The 18948-nt window shown below is 36.2% G+C and overlaps 3 protein-coding genes across 6 annotated transcripts; 1 reads left to right on the plus strand and 2 right to left on the minus strand.

Annotated features, from left to right (window-relative positions):
* Positions 1 to 471: 471 nt before the first annotated feature.
* Positions 472 to 5395, minus strand: LOC306853555 (E3 ubiquitin-protein ligase RNF103-like). The gene is made up of 4 exons (XM_079391056.1): positions 4763 to 5395; positions 4523 to 4665; positions 3372 to 3487; positions 472 to 2749 (listed from the first exon to the last, which is right to left on the minus strand). Exons 1-4 carry the CDS (start codon positions 4986 to 4988, stop codon positions 1246 to 1248), a joined length of 1989 nt encoding a protein of 662 aa, XP_079247182.1. The 5' UTR covers positions 4989 to 5395; the 3' UTR covers positions 472 to 1245.
* Positions 5396 to 6406: 1011 nt separating this feature from the next.
* LOC306853629 (max dimerization protein 3) lies at positions 6407 to 11941 on the plus strand. Its single transcript, XM_079391175.1, has 6 exons — positions 6407 to 6581; positions 7219 to 7321; positions 8348 to 8377; positions 8799 to 8913; positions 10046 to 10211; positions 10505 to 11941. The coding sequence occupies exons 1-6, from the start codon at positions 6512 to 6514 to the stop codon at positions 10618 to 10620; spliced, it is 600 nt and encodes a 199-aa protein (XP_079247301.1). The 5' UTR covers positions 6407 to 6511; the 3' UTR covers positions 10621 to 11941.
* Positions 11942 to 12208: 267 nt separating this feature from the next.
* On the minus strand, positions 12209 to 15490 carry LOC306853630 (PRELI domain-containing protein 1, mitochondrial-like). Of its 4 annotated transcripts, none has more exons than XM_079391177.1 (7): positions 15150 to 15473; positions 14553 to 14703; positions 14317 to 14438; positions 13949 to 14174; positions 13468 to 13581; positions 13121 to 13199; positions 12209 to 13019 (listed from the first exon to the last, which is right to left on the minus strand). In XM_079391177.1, the coding sequence occupies exons 3-7, from the start codon at positions 14406 to 14408 to the stop codon at positions 12898 to 12900; spliced, it is 633 nt and encodes a 210-aa protein (XP_079247303.1). In that variant the 5' UTR covers positions 14409 to 14438; positions 14553 to 14703; positions 15150 to 15473; the 3' UTR covers positions 12209 to 12897. The 4 variants fall into 4 exon arrangements, with proteins under 4 accessions (XP_079247303.1, XP_079247305.1, XP_079247304.1 ...); XM_079391179.1 differs by having other exon boundaries at positions 15003 to 15263; XM_079391178.1 differs by having other exon boundaries at positions 14553 to 14685; positions 15150 to 15240.
* Positions 15491 to 18948: the final 3458 nt, after the last annotated feature.

The following is an 18948-nucleotide window of genomic DNA, read 5'->3' on the forward strand; positions in this document are numbered from 1 at the left end:
TCCCTCAAACCCCCCCATAAATCGAAAGTAAAAATATATTGTGCATATCTCAAATAATTTTTTTTCTCAAATAATTTATTTTCAGCACAAATAAGCACATTTCCCGCAAATTATGCAAAATACTGTAGCCACATTCGCGTTGCTGTAATATGAAAAAATAGATGTGACCCTGCTGGACCACAAAACCAGTCTTAATGGTCTTTTCTTTTTACAACAGGAAATTTACTACATATCTTCATGCAATATGATTTTTACTTAATACCCTAATGATTTTTGGCATAAAAGAAAAATCAATAACAGTAATAATAATCAATAAAGCAATATAACAATAATAAATAATGGCGAAAGTGCAAGGAAGACTCCTGCATCTTTAACATGTAATAACTTCTTTTGTGTTGATTATGTGTGGGGTAACTCATGTTTACTTTCCCTTTTGGTTTAAAATGTTAGTGATTCACATGTACCACTGGTGAAAATAATGGACTTTATTGAATTGAAGGCAATTACAGGTTTAAGTTCCCATATCACTTTTAAACTCTGACAAACAGCTAAAGTCAAGGGGGTAAATTCTTTATTAGTGTTATTGGCAAAATGCTGTTCAGAAATAACCAAACTAACATGCTCCAACAAGACAATAACTTAAATTGCAGATTGAGCTATTAAGAATTGCATGTCAATGCCTAAGCCATTTTCAGTTGTGCACAGGGGCAGTTTTATGTAAAGATATTCTTCTTAAAAAAATAAAAATCATAATGACATGCTCAGACAGTTAATCCTTTATATTAAGTCTTCAATTCCCCAATGACTTAGCAGTGTAGCTCAATTTATGACAGATAATTCACATCTGGAGACACACTGAACACAAGATGTAATTCTCAAGTACAGGAACAAATGGATTCTCTTCTGTCTGATCGAGATGTATGATGAGTGCTACAACAGACATTTTTCAACCAAATGCATTGAATTTACCATTCAATATATTATCATTTGTATAATTTAGCATTTAAAATCTATTATTTTTTATCTAAGTACAAGGTATATGACCCAAACCAAGTTTTTCCCATTAAAAAAAAGATTGAAAAAATATTGGGAAGTATGAATTTAATTAATAACTGTGCAAGTTAAAAGCACCAACAAAAACCCAGGAGCCAATGTTATGAATCTAAAGACTAAAGATGAACACATCAAGTTGTCGTTTTTTTTCTTTTCTTTTTTTTTAAATAAGTGCAGGATGCAAGACGTAAACTAACTGGACAAGGGCTGTTCCGGTTCAAGCTGTTCAGCTGCATGTTGTCTTGTGGGTCTTTTCTTGTACGATGGCCACCGGCACACAGGGCAGCAGTGCCGCCCACCAGCTAGCCAGACCACGATGCACTTCTGGTGGAAAACATGACCGCACGGTAAACCCATTACAAGGCCATCTGTTTCAAAGTTCTCGAGACATACAACACACTCGGTGCAGTGTAGCATGCCACAAGGCCAATGAGACCAATCAGTGTCCTGTTCCTCTCCACCAGACCACGACTCTTCTGACTTCGTTGCAGTCGAACATCCGTCATTATTATCGTGAAGAACTTGTGAACTGCAGTGATGCACTTCCTGGTCCCTGCTGGAGCCGCCATTTAGGTTCGTCATAGCTTTTTGTCGGTTGTCACGGTCCACTCGCTTGGGCCCCTCAGACTGAGCGAGTCTGAATTTCCAGGTGGGCAGGTTCTTGATGTAGTCTATTGGAACAAGTGGGCGAAGCCAGAGGTCTGGGAATGCCAATCTTTCCAAAAGGAAATTGGGATCATCGTCCCAGTCTGAATCAAAGTTCTGGAACGAGGCAATGGGATGTACTAAGTAGCTGGTGTACCAATCCCAGAGACTTGACAACCATTCTAGGTTGTTTGCATTTTGGTCTTCGTGGCTACATCTTCTTTTCTTCTCAAAGTAGTCGATGAGAAGGCCATGGGCTAGATAAGTGCTGAGGAAGAGAGCTGGATGAGAAGAATAGAAGGTCCAGTCGGCCCGGACCCAAGAGGCAATAGTAGTGGTGTCTGCGTAACGCAAAAATTTCAGGCTGTACTCATAAAAGTTATCCAGGTATGGAAGCTGAAGAAAACCAAGGATGGGCAGCCAGGAAATGATGAGTAAGGAATTATAAGTCCCTAGTGTACTGATTAAAACCACAAAGCGTTTTATGGTGGCTCCCTGTGTAATGAATAGGTCCATCCAAGCCATCAGATTGACCATAACCAAGCTTAAAATGAACAAGTCATTGACTTCTGGTTGTACGGACCGAAGAAATGCATCCATGGCATGCAAGGAAATGAATTCCCCGGTGCTATTGCCGTATCTGTAGATGCCTTCTGGTGTTTTGAGGATGTATGAGGGCATTTGCTGCACTCCGATCTCGTCCAGACAGGTGGTGTTGTCCCAGTTGCGCACATCGACAAAGATGAACTCGATGCGCCCCGTGAATTTGATGCTGAGAGCGGAGAAAAACGCCGGGGGCTGAAGCAATCTGGCGAACAAGAACATCTTCACTGGTTGCTTTTCCATCTGATACCAGTCATCCATTAATTGCTCAGAGAAATGTATGGTTTTAATGCGCGAAGCAACGTGCGCAGTCATCCATTTAAAGATGTGCTCTGTTTCGATGCGTCTGCCATTGTACTCCTTCAACATGACCTTCCCTTTGGATGCATTGGTCTGTGGGACAGACATGATGAGGGTGGACTTCATCCAGCCCCGTTTATGGCAATACCTGACAATGGAGAATGAAAACAATTTTTTTTTTTTAGACAGTGATACATCTTCTATGGTTTGAATTTGATTTGAAATATTTTTAATTCATTCATTTAAATTTGTTTACATATTTCTTGAGTGGTTTAAAGTAAAAGAAAAAATGAGGTCAGAATGAAGAAAGAACATCTGATTAAATTTAGCATTTTGCAAAATCTCTTAATTGCTTATTTAAACATTAATTAGTGAAGCTATTTGGATTGGAATTATAATTCCTATTTGAAAAACTTTTGTCCATTACATAAAAGTGAGGGTGGTGTAAATGTAGGATTTTTTTTTCAATGAAAAGAAATGAATTATTAAATTATATTACAAAGAGAACCTCTGCAGACCCTGAATATATGATGTAATTTAATGAATATAATGTAATTATTATTATTTTTTTAGAAATGTATATGGAGAATGATATAACATTTATAATAAAATATATTTAAAAAAAAAAAAAACACATTTGGGTCAGCTGTTTACCATACAGCACATTTCAAACATGCCATTCTTGGTTGATCAGCTCACAGGAATGTGAATATCAGCCTACTTTCAGTTGTTATAAGTGTACTGCTGAACATAAGATGACTCTTTCTTACCTCGAGTCACTTGAGCAGTTGAAAGTGCCTGTTCGAATGCCAAACTGAGAAACTTTCTGTACCATTTTGCCCCAGTTGGCAGTGCTCAACAGTGGATTTCTATCTTGGGCTATTACCTAAGAAGTAGAAAATGAAGTATTTTTATAACAAGTAAAAGTATTTAATATATATATATATATATATATATATATATATATATATATATATATATATATATTATGTAAACAAAAACATGTGTCTCCAAAAGTACTACACATGTCTATTTTGTGTACAATACATTTAGGATGCATAAATTCAGGATAATGACTAATAATGATAATGGATCATTTTGCTGCAGCAACTGATACTAAATCCTGTTGGGTTCTATGCTTACACAAGCAGACATCTTAATGTGTGTGATACATTTTTAAATAAATCAGTTAGACACACCTCTGAATAAAACCATTGTCTATTTACATTAAAAACCGTACAATACGTTTCACAGTCATTTTAGTTTGGCAAGTAAGGCATGATGGTGGTTCTTCATCTTTTAATAAATATCCATGTATAAATCTTGTATGACCTAAGAGACAACAACTTCAGTAAAAACAACTTGGTCATACCTAGATTTTAAATTTGTAAAAAAAAAAAAAAAAAATTCTTACACTAGGATGTTTCATATAACTTATTTTCATGACATCTGTGACCACAAAACCAGTCTTAAGTCGCTGGGGTATATTTGTAGCAATAGTCCAAAATACATTGAATGTGTTTTTTATGCCAAAAATCATTAGAATATTAAGTAAAGATCATGTTCCATGAAGATATTTTGTAAATATATTAAAAGTTAATTTTTGATTAGTAATATGCATTGCAAAGAACTTAATTTGGACAACTTTAAAGGCGACTTTCTCAATATTTAAATTTTTTTGCAACCTAAGATTCCAGATTTTCAAATAGCCGTATCTCAGTCAAATATTATCCTAACAAACCATACATCAATGCTTATTTATTCAGCTTTCAGATGATATGAATCAATTTAGAAAAATTGACACTTATGACTGGTTTTGTGGTCCGGTGTCACATATATCCCATCTGCCACATGTCATTAATATAAGAGTTTATCACAGGTTTGACATTCACATTTAGATTGATATAGGATTAATACTAACCTGAACTAGCCAGATGCCATCTTTAGTGTCTTCCACTAATTCATAGAAGTGCATTTCTCCATTGAAAGTGGTGCTTGAGTCAGATCCCACTTGCTCCTTCTCATTCTTGAGAGCGGAGTAGAGCTCTCCTTGCATCAGCTCCCCTTCAAAAGCAAACATTGCATGATCATAATCAAACTGAATGTTTACATCAGCGTACACGTGTCAATGAAAGTGAACAGCTTGTTTGGAGACAATTACCCGAGTTTTCCACCAGTTCCCTCACATCCCTCTTCTCTGCCAGGCCGGAGTATCCCAGACCACGACACTCCAGAATGGTTTTGAGTTTCTTGAAACTCAATGTCACCGGATCCACCAGCTGGGTGGCGAAAATCCCCGTCTCATACCAGACGATGGCTTCAAAAAACCGAGCCAGGATGAACAACATGAAAAAATACAGGAGCAAAAAGAAGAGTTTCCACCACATTTTCTCGCAGACGGAAGAGCTGTCGTTGTGCTCTAGCTGATTTGCATTGAAAGTACAGTGTTATGATGTGGCACTGGCGTTTTTTATATGTCTCCAGCGAAACCGTCCAACAAACGACTTCTTAAGCAGATAAAAATCGTTTCCATCGTATTATATAATTATGGAGGCAGAGCGTCAAAACAACAGCTTCAGAGAAGGGTCCTTCAGCAGCAGGCCAGTGTGTTTTGTCCCTCAAGAGCTCGCGCGACTGTCTTCATTTACTGCACCGTCGCGCTTCCCTCCAAATACTACAAAAACGATTTGCGTTTGCGATTCTCGAGAACAGTAATATTTCTGCGTATGAGTAGTGTTTTCTGTAGGCTCTGGCTGATGATCAGCTGGTGCACATAACAAACTGACGTCACACTGTTACTTCCGGTGCAAAAATGAGTTCTAAAGTGAAAAAGGCGCGTGCAGGCCTCGTAAAGATGTATTCAGTGTTAATATTAATATTATGTTTTATTAATATCTGTTCGTTCAAATATATTTTTTATATAGTTATTAAAGAAAGCGAATTAAGAGCTTTGTACCTGCTTTTGTTTAATGGTTTCCTTTTGCAGGTTTTTAATTTACATACTTTTAATTACATTGTTTTAGTACTTATATTTATGATTTTTATTAAATTGTGTATTTTGAATTGTCATGAGAGACTTATTTGAATACGTTACCTGTTTTATTTGCATCAATAAAAGTGTCACAAAATAAAATAAAAATATATATCTCTATGATATATAAATTTATTATATATATCATTATATAATTATATATATATATAATCTCACTTGTCAAATTCAATATTTTGAAACTCATCTGTTTGCAGCACCTTTATTCTAAGCTCAAGTGCACATGATAAAAATATCAAGGTATTACTATCATGGTGGATTTATCGTTATATGTAAAATATTGTATTATAATGAATATGTTAATGAATCTGCATTTTAGCAATTGAAGACTTAAGTGCAGTATATTTGTTTTGTAAATTTGCCAACCATCAAACATATGACATATCAGAATTCCATAGTTAATTAAATATGTTTAAATCTGTATTCAGTAAATTAATGTTCTTATTAAAATATAATTGTTTAAAATACGTCTACAGTTTTGAACGTTTTGTGCCTGTTTTGGTAATGTTCATGAGAATCAAAAAGTGTCACAAAATAAAAGTCCGCATTTTGTCCAGGTCCAATAAGTTTCGATTAATTGAACTCACTTTATAGGCTTGGATAAAATCATATTTAAATCTCATATAGTGTAAGTTGTCCTCGTCTTTAATTAAAGCTCCCATCAATGGGTAAGCGCAAATGCTAGTATAACGCGAGTTGTTTTTGTGTCTGCTGAAGGGAGCGGTCGCGTCGGCGCGGAGGAGGGCGTGGCCTGATGCGTCTGACGCGTCTGACGCGGCGAGCAGGATCAGTAACTCTCCTCTACACTTCAACAGATCACTGTCGCTCTTGGCGCTTTCAAAATAACATTGTTTGTCAGAAATGGAGGTAAACATATGCAACATTCAAGTGCTTCTGCAGGCAGCTGAATATTTGGAGCGGAGGGAAAGAGGTATTAGACGCGTTATTTCTTTCACTTTGTACTGAAACCGAAGCGGTTTCGGACAGTCTGCTGCTGTTTTGCACACATTCATTAATGTTTACACTATTTATTTCCTCATGTGGGCACTGGGTGTGTTTTCTTCTTTGCAGAGGTTTGTTTGTGTATTTGTAGAGTGGTAAACAGAGCGTTTGTTGTTGATATTATTGTGTTTGCCTCGGTGACCTACATTTCAGTTCTGTATTGTACACAAAGGCGCGAAATCGTCATAGATTTGAAAATGTAGCAGCGCTGCCGTTATTCTGCTACAGTTCCATCGCTTCAGAGTAAACCACCGGATACATTGTTACAGTGGAACTCATTGATTTCAAAATAGTCAAATCGTTCGATGGCGCCAAAACCAGAAAGCGGTCTCGCATACAGCTGATTTGATGAGATGCTGACATATGGCAGATATTTCCTGTATCCGGGATAGTAGAATCATAATATTTGACTGTCTTTATAGATTTGTAATCAGGCAACGGTCATAAGTCCGATGTTTCTGTAGATGTCCAAAATAATTATTTGATCAGCTTGTATATGAGGACCGTATGTAAAAGGAAGTAGGCTGGGCTATTAATCACTCATGTTATGGATTCTATATTTTCAGAGGCCGAGCACGGTTATGCCTCAGTGCTTCCATTCTACAGTAAAGGAGATACAGATAAGAGAAAAAAGCAGAAATCAAAGAGTCATTCTCCTGGGAACAGCAGGTGAGTGTAAGGTGCACAGACAAATGATGTCCTCTTCTTTTGTACAACTCTGTTCATCTTCTAAAACACTGATTAACGAGATTCTTGTTATTCAGAACATATTTAATTTTATTCTACAACGATTTTGATGTTTTTTATGCAAATGAATGAAAGGCATTTGCTTCCATTTAGACTGCTTGAAGTGTTAGTTCATCCAAAAATGATCATTATTTACACACTATAGTAAACTGTCAATTTTTCAGTTAAAGTCAGTTCATTCTTGATTCAGTTCTGTTTAATAACTGTAATGTTAATGAAATGCCTTTAACTGAGAATTGAGTGTTTAATCTAGTCATTTTACATTATTGACACTATTTTCCTATTTTGATATTGGAAAGTTGCTTTGACACAATCTGTATTGTTAAAAGCGCTATATAAATAAAGATGACTTGACTTAACGTTCATCAGTTATGGAATGAGTTAATTTTTTTTCTATGAAGCAGCTCTGGAGAAAACAGTGATGCCATCATCCAGCTCAGTCCAGGAGCCAGTTGCATAGACTGTGCCTGCGTCCCAATCTGCATACTATCCATCCTCAATTCTATGTGATATTAGTCATTTTCAATACTATTTAGGGCAGATAGGGTGGATAGTGTGCACACTGGGATGCAGGGTGTGTCTTAAGAGCTAGTTTGACCAACTAGCAGTTCCCAAGGGGTAGTCTACCTTTTCATAACCAAATTAAAAAAGTTATGACCAGTCTTGAAGGAAAAAAAAAATTAGATGACTAACTTTTTAAGACTAGTCTAAACACTTTATGCCGCCCCCAGTTCTCATCAGTAGTGTCTGTAATCAAGTCAATAATATTGCCAAATATTAAGTGTCCCCAAATATTAAGAGCTGAATTGATTATATTAAGTACTTTTAACTAGATGGTAATGTCTACAAAATGCTTATCCACACAGATCATATGCAAAAAAAAAATGAGTAAGAATTTAATACAAACAAATATTATGGCTAAATAAAGCTATTTGTTCTTTGTTTTAGGTCTGTTCACAATGAGTTGGAGAAACACAGGTAACTAAGTTTTATTTTGCGTTCTGTCCTTCAATTCTGCAATATTGCAGTTGTGCTATTGTTCTACATATTAGTACAGTTTTTCAGTAATTCAGTTCCATCAGTGTTGGAGTGTGATATTGCTTTCTGTAACAGTTCAATAAACCATTGCTGTTGAGTAATGTTTAGACAGATTTTGCCAAATTAAAAAAGCATCAAGCTTTAAAATGCTATGCTCACATACTCTGGTCTGTAATGCATGAACATTAACAACATGGGGAAAAGTCCCAGTGCTATTGGAACTCTGTTTAGCCAATCAAATTTCAGTACTAGGTTGTATAATTCATGCTTTTACAAATTTAAGCTGGAGTGAGATAAAGTGTGTCTTTGTGGTTTTGCATGTAGTTAAATGTTATGTTGCTGCATGTGTTTGTGATTGTAGGAGAGCTCAGTTAAAACATTGTCTGGAGCAGCTGAAGCAGCAGGTTCCTCTGTCCTCGGATTCAGCTAGAAACACAACCCTCAGTCTGCTCAGACAAGCACAGCTGCACATCAAGGTGAGCAAGATTGACCATATTACCAAAATATTAAGATTGGTGATAATACAGAAGTAAAAATAAATAAATAGAGATCAGATTATTTGTTGTTTATTAGTCTATAGAATAAAGAACTATTTCAACAGAGTAATGTATGGAAAGGTCTGGAAATTCAAAATAAAAAGGCATGCTATCAGAATTTGTGTTTTTGTTGCAGTCTAGAATAGGTTGTGAAACACCTGCTGACAGGGCTATGTTTAGTGTTTTAGAGTATCTGGCAGCAAATGGCATGCACATCTCATCAACACTCTTAGTGTTTGTTACCCAACAAATGATTAAACGTTTATTGTGTAATATGTGTATTTTGCCTTTTGAAATTCTATGCTTTTAGGCAAAAAAGGAGACAGCAAATTAATTTCCACAGAGTTTTAAGTAAGTAAATGATGATTATTAGTTAAATAAATGGGAAATATAGTTCATATAATATAGGGACTTTTGATGGATCTGGTTAAAAAATATATATACAGTGGTCATTCTGGTGGAACATCCCTGAGCATTAACCCATTGAATGTCAGCTTTATGAAAATAATGCTAAGCATAGACATTATACATAGATCTCAATTAAACAGTTTTATTCTCAACATGCATTCAAGGCCCTTTTGCTTTATTAATGTAAAGTTACATCTTCGGGATTTTGTTGGATTTGATTTCTACTGTGTTAGTGAGTTTGTTTGTGTCTTAATAACTTAAACTATATCAAGCATTTATGTAACACATCTCATTTATGTATGAATGGCTGTTAGATTGAATAACGTTTATTCAAATCAAAGCAAGTTACTGCATGAATACTGTTGATTTCCCTCATATGCAGTGCTATAATGGCAGCCTTACATGCAATTCTTGCAGCACCCACAAGATGCCGCCATTTGGTGTCCAATTTTAGAAAAATGCTTGCATGTTCAATGCATAAATTGCGACATTTACTGTAAATGGTTTACAAATGTTTTTGTCTGTCAGCAAAGAAAGGAGCTAACCTAATTAATCAATCAATCAGAGAGATGTGAAGCAAGTCGTTGTGATCCTGGTGATTCAGTAAGATTTGATGAGATGCACAGCAGAAGGTTTAAAGGTGGATCTTCATGTGCGCTTGCAGAAGCTGCAGCAACAGGATGAGCGTGCAGAGCTGCTGAAGGGTCGTCTGCGCTGGGAGCAGAGAGAACTGCGCACACGGCTGGAGAAACTGCAGGGCGGTTCAGAGAGAATGCGTAACGACAGCCTTGGCTCGGCTGTGTCCTCTGAGCGATCCGACTCTGAGAGAGGTGATCATCAGACGGCCGAGATGTTAATATATCTAAATAGTGTTAGGGTTTCTATGAGCTTAATATGAGCTTTAATAATAGTTCTGTTATTATTATGATCAGTTACTAACTGATCATAAACACACATGCAAATACTTTTTAAATGAAAACTTTAATAAACTTAAATTTTTAATATCTTTCATTTATTATATGTCAGGCTTTACAGGGTTAATACAGAGTTTTTGTTTGCAAGCCTTATGTAATGGGTGGTAGAGTAAATATTGTTATTGATCATATTTGCTTGAAAATTGCAGAGGACGTTGAGATTGATGTGGAGAGCATGGTGTGGACTCTGGAGTCAGATGGTCTGGGCTCATCACATGCTGGGGTGGACCACAGTTATTCTACCTCTGATCACACCTGGTTATGACTGTCACAGATCTACAAACATCACAGAACGGTATAAAGTGGATGGGGGACTCTGAAAACGTTTGATGGGCTTTACCATCGTCATCACAGAACAGCCTTATGTTGCTGCCACACTGAAACCATCAGCCGCAAACAACTTCTAAGCATGACTGGAATTTATTTTGTGCAGTGTATTCTTTACACTAATGCCATTATGGTGCTCTAGTATGCTATACACTCGTGAGATTCAAGTGTAACAATTTTGGTGATGCTTTATTTCCACAGAATGATTGTTTTTCCTGGATTAGTTATGATCACATTGTTCCCGTTAGTCGTCTTCTATCTGGCTAATGAGCTTAACTTTAGGGTCAGCCTGCAGTACACATGGCTTGCACTTATGTTTAATATCCAGCTTATTTAATTCTGTATTAAAAGTTGAGTTTTGATACATTGCACAAAGCATACGCATGAGCACTTGTGATGTCTCTTTAGGTGTGTTATTTCTTTCAAGTTTGCTAATGTGTGAAATTGCAGATTATGTCAATGCATTTATTTTTTTTCACTTTTAATAATTTAATTTTACATTTTTTCCTATTTGAAACCTGGGGAGGCTAATTCAAAGGTTGTGGTGCTGCAATTCATAGGGAAAGAATGCTTTCCTTTACAGCCATGCGTTTATCATTTGCTACTGGTTAAAGGTACAGTTGGGTTTGAAATGATTGTAATTGAACAGCTATCAGCATCATCGTGACATTTCATTTTTATGTATTTCTTTACTTTGTTTTGGTCCTGTGCTTTGGTTCACTCCAGAGAATCAAAGTTGGTGCTATTAAAACACCCAACAAGCTATTATGTTGAGGCCTAAGCAAGAAGCCTGAAAAACAGAACATAGTTAAGCGTTTTCTTTATAAATTGTTATTTTTGTAGAGTGGATTTTCAGCAGTTTAATCCATTTTCCCCAACGGTGTGTTAGTCTCCTCATGTGAATTTTTACTTTTATTTTTATGCATACCTTTTAGACTGCAATTCAGTATGTTGGTAGTATTGACAAAATACATGGGCTGTATTTGCAAACTGTTCAGTATCTGCTCATATCAGGCTTTTATGCAAACTATTATGAACATGCCTTTGTTTTTAGATGTTTGTACAGTAATTGTGTTAATGTACACAACAAAGTGTACACTGTATATACAGTTCTGAACACCAAATGCCTTATGAACTATTCGTATGTCATTGGATCAGGAACACCTTTGTATTTATGTCTCTCCTTGTATTCATATGTAGCATTTTATTATTTTTTACCAACATAAGCCTTTTGTACAAATAAATATTTTATGTATTTAATCTTACTTGTCACTATGATTTTGTATACGTTATTTATTTGCAACTCGGTAGCTTGATTGTAATATTTTAGTCTAGACATTTTGACCCAACAGCCTAATATTCAGTCACATCAGAACTAGTGAGAACGTGGGCCTATTTAAATGCCATGCTTGGTTTAATTTCTCTAGAAAATATAAGTGGTATGAGATTTTCTTGATCTGCTTAAAATGGTGTTATCTCCTATTAAACAGTGATCAGCATGCAAATGAAATGACAAGAGACAATCTCAGATAGAAAATATTTATTGGTAATACCTTTTGATCACAAACAATTAAGAGCTATAAAACATTACATATTCTATCATACCATTTCATTAAATTAATGCATTTCTTCTTTCAGACACTCAACATTACACATTTTTTTACAACTTTCACACTTGTAATTGGACACTGCCATCCATCTGCTGCAAACCTTTCTGGCATATGCTCTCACGTGCCAAAGATCAGACTCCTCTGCAGAACTCTAGATATGAAGCAGGCAATGACTGCTGGAACCGTGGACCCATCAATGCAGATAGAACTTCAATTTGAAGGAACAAATCACATTGCTAAACAAGGCAGACTACAGACCTCAGTAAGTGTGAATATGAAGATTCAGAGGCCATGTTTGAAATACATCAACAATCAGAGAAATTAAATTAGCAATCAAAAAAATGCAAACATTTCATGTAAAATCAGGAGCAGGTGGAGGATGGTGCTGTATTAAATAAAGTTTACTGGAGAATTTCAGTCGAAGAGCACATGGGCTTCACTAAATGCATTCTGAGAATCCAGACAGGCACAGCTTGATCATCTCAGCTCCTGGCTAAATGCATCTCATGTTCACGGCTGTGCGCTGTGAGATGGAATGGCACGGCCCTTTTCAGAAGTGCTGGGAGGAGTTGGGACACTGCGCCGCCTCCAGGCGTCTGCACTCATCATACATACTGCTTCTTTTGAGCTTGAGAGGCTAAATCTTTGGCCTTCTCCTTGGCGGCGTGTGCGGTTTCACGTGCCTTCACAGTTGCGGTTTCTGCCAGAGTGCGTGTGGGCAGTTCACCTGTGCAGTAATGAGATCCAGCTTAGCCGACCAGGTTTACAACAAAATGAATTAAACCATTAAGCTGCTACTGCATGCTTGAACTCCAGCTGGCATCTTACCTTGCATCTTGGCCAGGATGTACTCAAAGCCTTTCATGGTCTTTGTAACGCTGCTCTTAAACCGGGCAAGACCAAATTCCTGAAAATGGGATAGAAAGATGTAAAGCGCTTTGAAAAACACTCCTTGCTGCCAAGTGTTGTGGAAGTTCCAGTGAGGTAATGTAACTGCAGACTAAACAGCTGTTAGCTATAAACACCCCGCATGATCTTCTGCATCAACGCAATGATCCAGGCTGCAGAATATTATTCAAATGTATTTAAACAGATCACACACACACTACTGTAATAAAACTTTCTTTGAGATCAACATAACCACTTGTTGTTTAGACATCCTGTCATCCACTGACCTGAATAGCTCTAGAGAGACCGTACAGGTTGGAAGAAATCCAGGCCTCTCTCTTGATCTCGGTCCAGCTGTTGTTGTCAGGGTTCACTCTGTACACACAACGCTCTTCAACACTCTACACACAGAAAACACATAGTTAACCTCTCATAGTTCATGTCTAGTCAGGCCAGTTGATAATTAATCATTACAGTCACAGCAGTCCAGGAAATCATACAAAATAACTAGAAGTAAAATAATGGCAACTGTATTTGAAACAAAAAGCATGTTGAATTGCACTAAAAATGCAAGCCCTGAAAATACAATGCATTAAAATGCAAGCACCGTTAATGCCATGCATTATTTTTTTTTTAATTAGTGCAATCCAACATCATGCTATTTTTGTGAAAAATATAAATCCTTATGTTTTATAGATTTTGGGGTGCAGTATCACTCTGACATGTTCTTGTCAGCTCTGTGAGACAGGAGGAGGGATGGCGGCCCACCATCACACGTGCGTGGCTGATGTTCCAGGTGAGAGTGGTCATGGTCCTGCCCTGAGGATCCACTACAGAGTCCTCAATGATGTAAGCCTTCTGTGCCATGTGAGCAGGCAGATACTTCTCCGCCCAGCGAGGAGCTCTGCTCGTTTTGGTCAAGAGACGTCTGGAAATCAGACAGTTGTCCGGAGTGACTTCCCGAAATATGATGTCTTCGGTTAAAACATGATTACTGAGGAATACAAATACAGAAATGATATAAAATCAAATATAAAGTGGTTATAAAATTAAAAGTAGCCTATAAGAATATAGAAAAAAGACTGTGGGAGCTGCAGGAGGGTATCTTAAAAGACAAATATACATATTTGTAGTACCTGTAGGGGTTGGGGTATCTCTGCCAGAAAGCCAAAAACACTTGGTCCCATGAGCTCTTCAGAAAGCCTGCACAGCTGAAATACTTCACCATTGTTCCCTCTCAACCTGCCTGTGCTAAAAACTGTAACAAAGCACAAAAACAGCAACTAGAATACAAGCTAAATTACATAATATCTTGGAAGACAGAGCCTTAATTGTGATATAATGAATAAGACTTAATGTAATGAGTACTTACAACTTTAGCAATGGACTGACAGATAAGAAAAAGCATGAGCTGCACACCTACATGTCAGCTGACCTGGAATATGCTAGTCGTGCCCAAAATCTTTTGCAGGTTTTTATACTATGACAGCCCTCTGGTTTTCAGACTATAATGTTAACAAAAGCTGTTCAGAAAACAGATCCAGATAAGAATTTCACTTTGAGACCACAACGTTCAAATCAGCCATCAAGACAACATGCTTACTATGTGTTGAGACTATTATGCCCGAAATAGTAGGCAACTGACTAGATTTTGACGATATGATGCCCAAAAACGCTGGGGTTTAACAAGATGGTGCCTAAAAATCCTAGACAGCCATAGAATTACAAGTTGCACGGCTATATATGACTAGATCATTTTATTATTAATATTTTAGAAGCAGTAGTGGTCACAAGTATTACAAATGTAAGCTATGCCTCTCACCTTTACTTCAGCTAAACCCGAAGCGTTGGATGAATGTCATGCACATCTGCTCGTGTTGCTAACGTTAGCTCGCGGCTATCACATGTCTACTCTCTTTCTGAATGAATGAATGAACGAAAACTATAATTAACATGAATGAGGACTTACCAGCGTAAACTGATTATGGGGCGCTTTGCGAAGTGATTTTTCTCTACTCCTACATTTCGCGACCATCCGTGTGTCTCGTCTACATGACTGTACGTGACTAAAGCGAGGAAGGTCATGGTCACTTACGCCACTTCCGGAAGACCACGCACGTTACTGCACTGGTTTATGTAGCTTACCCTAACCATAATATTATTAATATTATGTTTTTGGTGTCCTGCCCGCGATCTGTCCATGAAAATGTCCCATTTTTTTGCAGCACGTCCAAAACAGTCCACAAATGCACTGCAAAACGACCTTAGTAGCCTGCCGTCGCTTACAGAGCACTCTGTAGTAATTATTGTGACCGACAGAGGGAGCTGCGCCGCTAAATTAAGTTAACAGTGAAGAGCGTGACCTGGACTCGTGGACCTGGAGCTCGTGGACCTGGAGCATTATCATAGAGTGATTTTTGGTGAATAAGTTTAACCTAGTTAGGATCACAAACGGAACCTAACTAGGTTTAAATACAATTTACCCCCCAAAAAAGCACTCTATATCAATAACAAAACAAGGAACCCACAACAATTAAACAACAAAAACGTTCTAAAATGTATTCTCTCCCTTTTTAATTAATACAAATAAGTTAGAAATAAGTGAGAAGTGAGATTTAAATTATGTTTTGACATGTAAATGCCCCCATTTCCATTTCATAAATCTGGTCACCTTGAATAGGCCTATCATATACAACCCTTTTGGAGGTCATCTAGGCCAAAAAGTTTGAATTTGTTAAGTGTTTATATTATCAGAATGGTACAGAACTTGCTGACTTTTGTGGCAGCAACTACACACACACACACACACACACACACACAGGGTACCATGTTTTAGGGGGACCCCCCATGGGCATAATGGTTTTTATACTGTACAAACTGTATCTCCTTACTCTAACACTAACCCTAAACCATACCCCTCACACATTTTATTCTATTTTAGGTTTTCAAAAAGCTTCATTCAGTATTTATAAGCTGTTTTCCTCATAGTGGTCAAAATAAGACCCCACAAGGTCAAATATTAATGGTATTATTATCTTTGAGTCAAAAGTGTATGACAAAACCAGTCATAAATGTAAATTTTTCGAAATTATGTTAGGATGTTAGGATAGGACAATATTTGGCCGAGATACACCTATTTGAAAATCTGGAATCTGAGGGAGCAAAATAATCAAAATACTTTTAGAAAATCTCCTTTAAAGTTGTCCAAGTGAAGTTCTTAGCAATGCATATTACTGATAAAAAATTAAGTTTTGATATATTTATGGTAGGAAATTTACAAAATATCTTCATGGAACATGATCTTTACTTAATTTTCTAATGATTTTGGCATAAAAGAAAAATGGATCATTTTGATGCATACAATATATTTTTTGGCTATTACTACAAATATACCCCAGCGACTTAAGACTGGTTTGTGCTCCAGGGTCACATTTGGTCCCCATAATGTAGGGAATACTCACACACACACACACACACACACACAGGCTACATTGTTGGGGTTTATGAGGACGTTCTATCCTCATGGGGGTCGAAATTTTGTCCTCATAACATCAAAAAAAAAAATCTGGTTTTACTATCCTTGTAGGGACATTTGGCCCCACAACACAGCGAATTTCACACACAGTTAAAAACATTGGACATGATTAGGCAAAATATAAAATTATAAAAAATATAAAAAATAGTCACACCTGCCATCTTCATGGTCAAAAATGACTGCCGTAGGAAATGAACAGGCAATTTGAAATTTTGGGGGGTACAATCTACAAAGTAGTTTCTGATAATGTCTAAATATAAAAAATGGCCAAACCTAAAAGTCTGAAAATACTCATATAATCAACTTGCGAAAACACAGCCCTAGACCATAATATTATTTACATATGATTTTCTTTATTTCTCCCACCAGATGAAACCACTCTGCTTTCCTTACATTGATTGTTTTTAAAACACCTTTTCTCAATTTTTACTGAAACACGCATTCATTTTATTAAAAGATGTCTCTTTGGTCTGTTTTGAGCTCTCTAACTGAGAAATGCCAAAGGTTTAATATCAAAATGACATAGCATTTCCTTCTGAAAGCGTCACTGCAATATGCCACCACAGTCCTCGCAAGAGTGTATAGATATAGAACCGTAAAACACAATAAATGTTATATGGAATAGATCCATGTGTCAATGGATTATGTTTATTTGCAATAGAAGATTTTGTTTATGTATGCAGACCCATATTAATATGTTATATAACATGATGTATAATTTTCTCTGTTTAATCATTTGTTTGTGTTCCATCTTCTGTCAGGGTGATTCAAAAGATAAACTTTTTATTTATTTATTTTTTACTATTTATCTTGTTCATTTAGCTGTTTATTCTCTTGTTTAGCCTAAAGGTGTAATGTATTTACTTTTCCTAAAAGGATGTCATTCGTTATTTAATTTAGTATAGATTATGCTGTTAAACAATAAATATTTTCTGCATAAAATAATAAATCCTAAATTCCTAAATTAGAAATTTTGCTTTGAAATGTAATTTTTTAAATAATACATAATGAGAGAAAAACTTGTGTTTGATTGGTTTGTAAAATTATTTTTCAATTTGACCTATGTTTCAGTTTCTTTAGATGATTTCTTCATCTTGATTCTGGAAAAATACCTTCTGTCCAACAGAGGACAGAAACTGATTAGATTTATTCTAAGCTTGACAGAAAAATAACAGCCAAACATTGGTCTGTGTACCTTATTTCTTATCAAATAAGTCATTCAGCTGCACAATATCTATGCTTTGTTTTGGTGAAAAACAAAACTTACACATTATACAGATTACAATTAGTTGCTAGTACACACTAGCAAACCCCCATTTGCACACAGGATTTGTTCATTGCTGTTTTTAGAGCAAATTTAGTCATTTAGTTTCCTATTTACTCTCCTGGAAAAATAGCTTTTTTAAATAGCCATATTTCCAAAAAACACCCCATAATATTAAAATAACTAAATAAACCCCAGATAAGACAAATGAATGTTATAAACACACTAAGAACCGTTGTCTGGTATCTGTTTTATTCATCTGTGTGCAGATCTTCATCTAATGGCTTACTGAATGTAGAACGAGAGGTTTGTGCCATGGTTTATTATATTCTCTGAAGTTTCTCCCCCCTTATGCTCTTTGTGTAACACACAGAAGAAAAAAGTGATTACAGCCTGAGTAGTGTAGCGGAGATGAATAATGCAGCAGCTGCAATGTGGATTTATTGTTTTGTTTTCATAATCACTTCATCCAAATGTTGCTGTGAAGCAAATCGTTTTAAATCTTTTTTGTTATATGTTGTGTTGCCATGGTTTTGTCTTTCACGAAATACTTTTCAATTTGATAAGGCAACGAACAGAAAAAAAATACAGATATAGTTTTATTTTCCTTTCACTCACTTCCTCCACTGCATTTTAGTTTTCTCACACATCCTATTTGTAAAATAAGTGATATTCAATGAAGACTTTTTATTTCATCTCACAGCATAGATATTAAATATGCCAAGAACATGATTCCATAAATTACATTAATTCTTTGCATACAAAGTACATTAAAACCTTCAAACCATACAGTATAAATACAATCAGTAGCATACAGCAGTTTATTTACTTGATGTTTCGGCCTTATGCAAGTTCACACAAAACCACACGTGCAAGATATTTCCATCTTTGACAAATCACAAAATTGAATTCATCAAAGTCATACAATTTACTTGAATATTTTAACTCACAACCAACCAAACTGTTAAT

This window comes from Barbus barbus (assembly GCF_936440315.1).
Source record: "Barbus barbus genome assembly, chromosome: 33".
Lineage (NCBI taxonomy): Eukaryota > Metazoa > Chordata > Actinopteri > Cypriniformes > Cyprinidae > Barbus > Barbus barbus.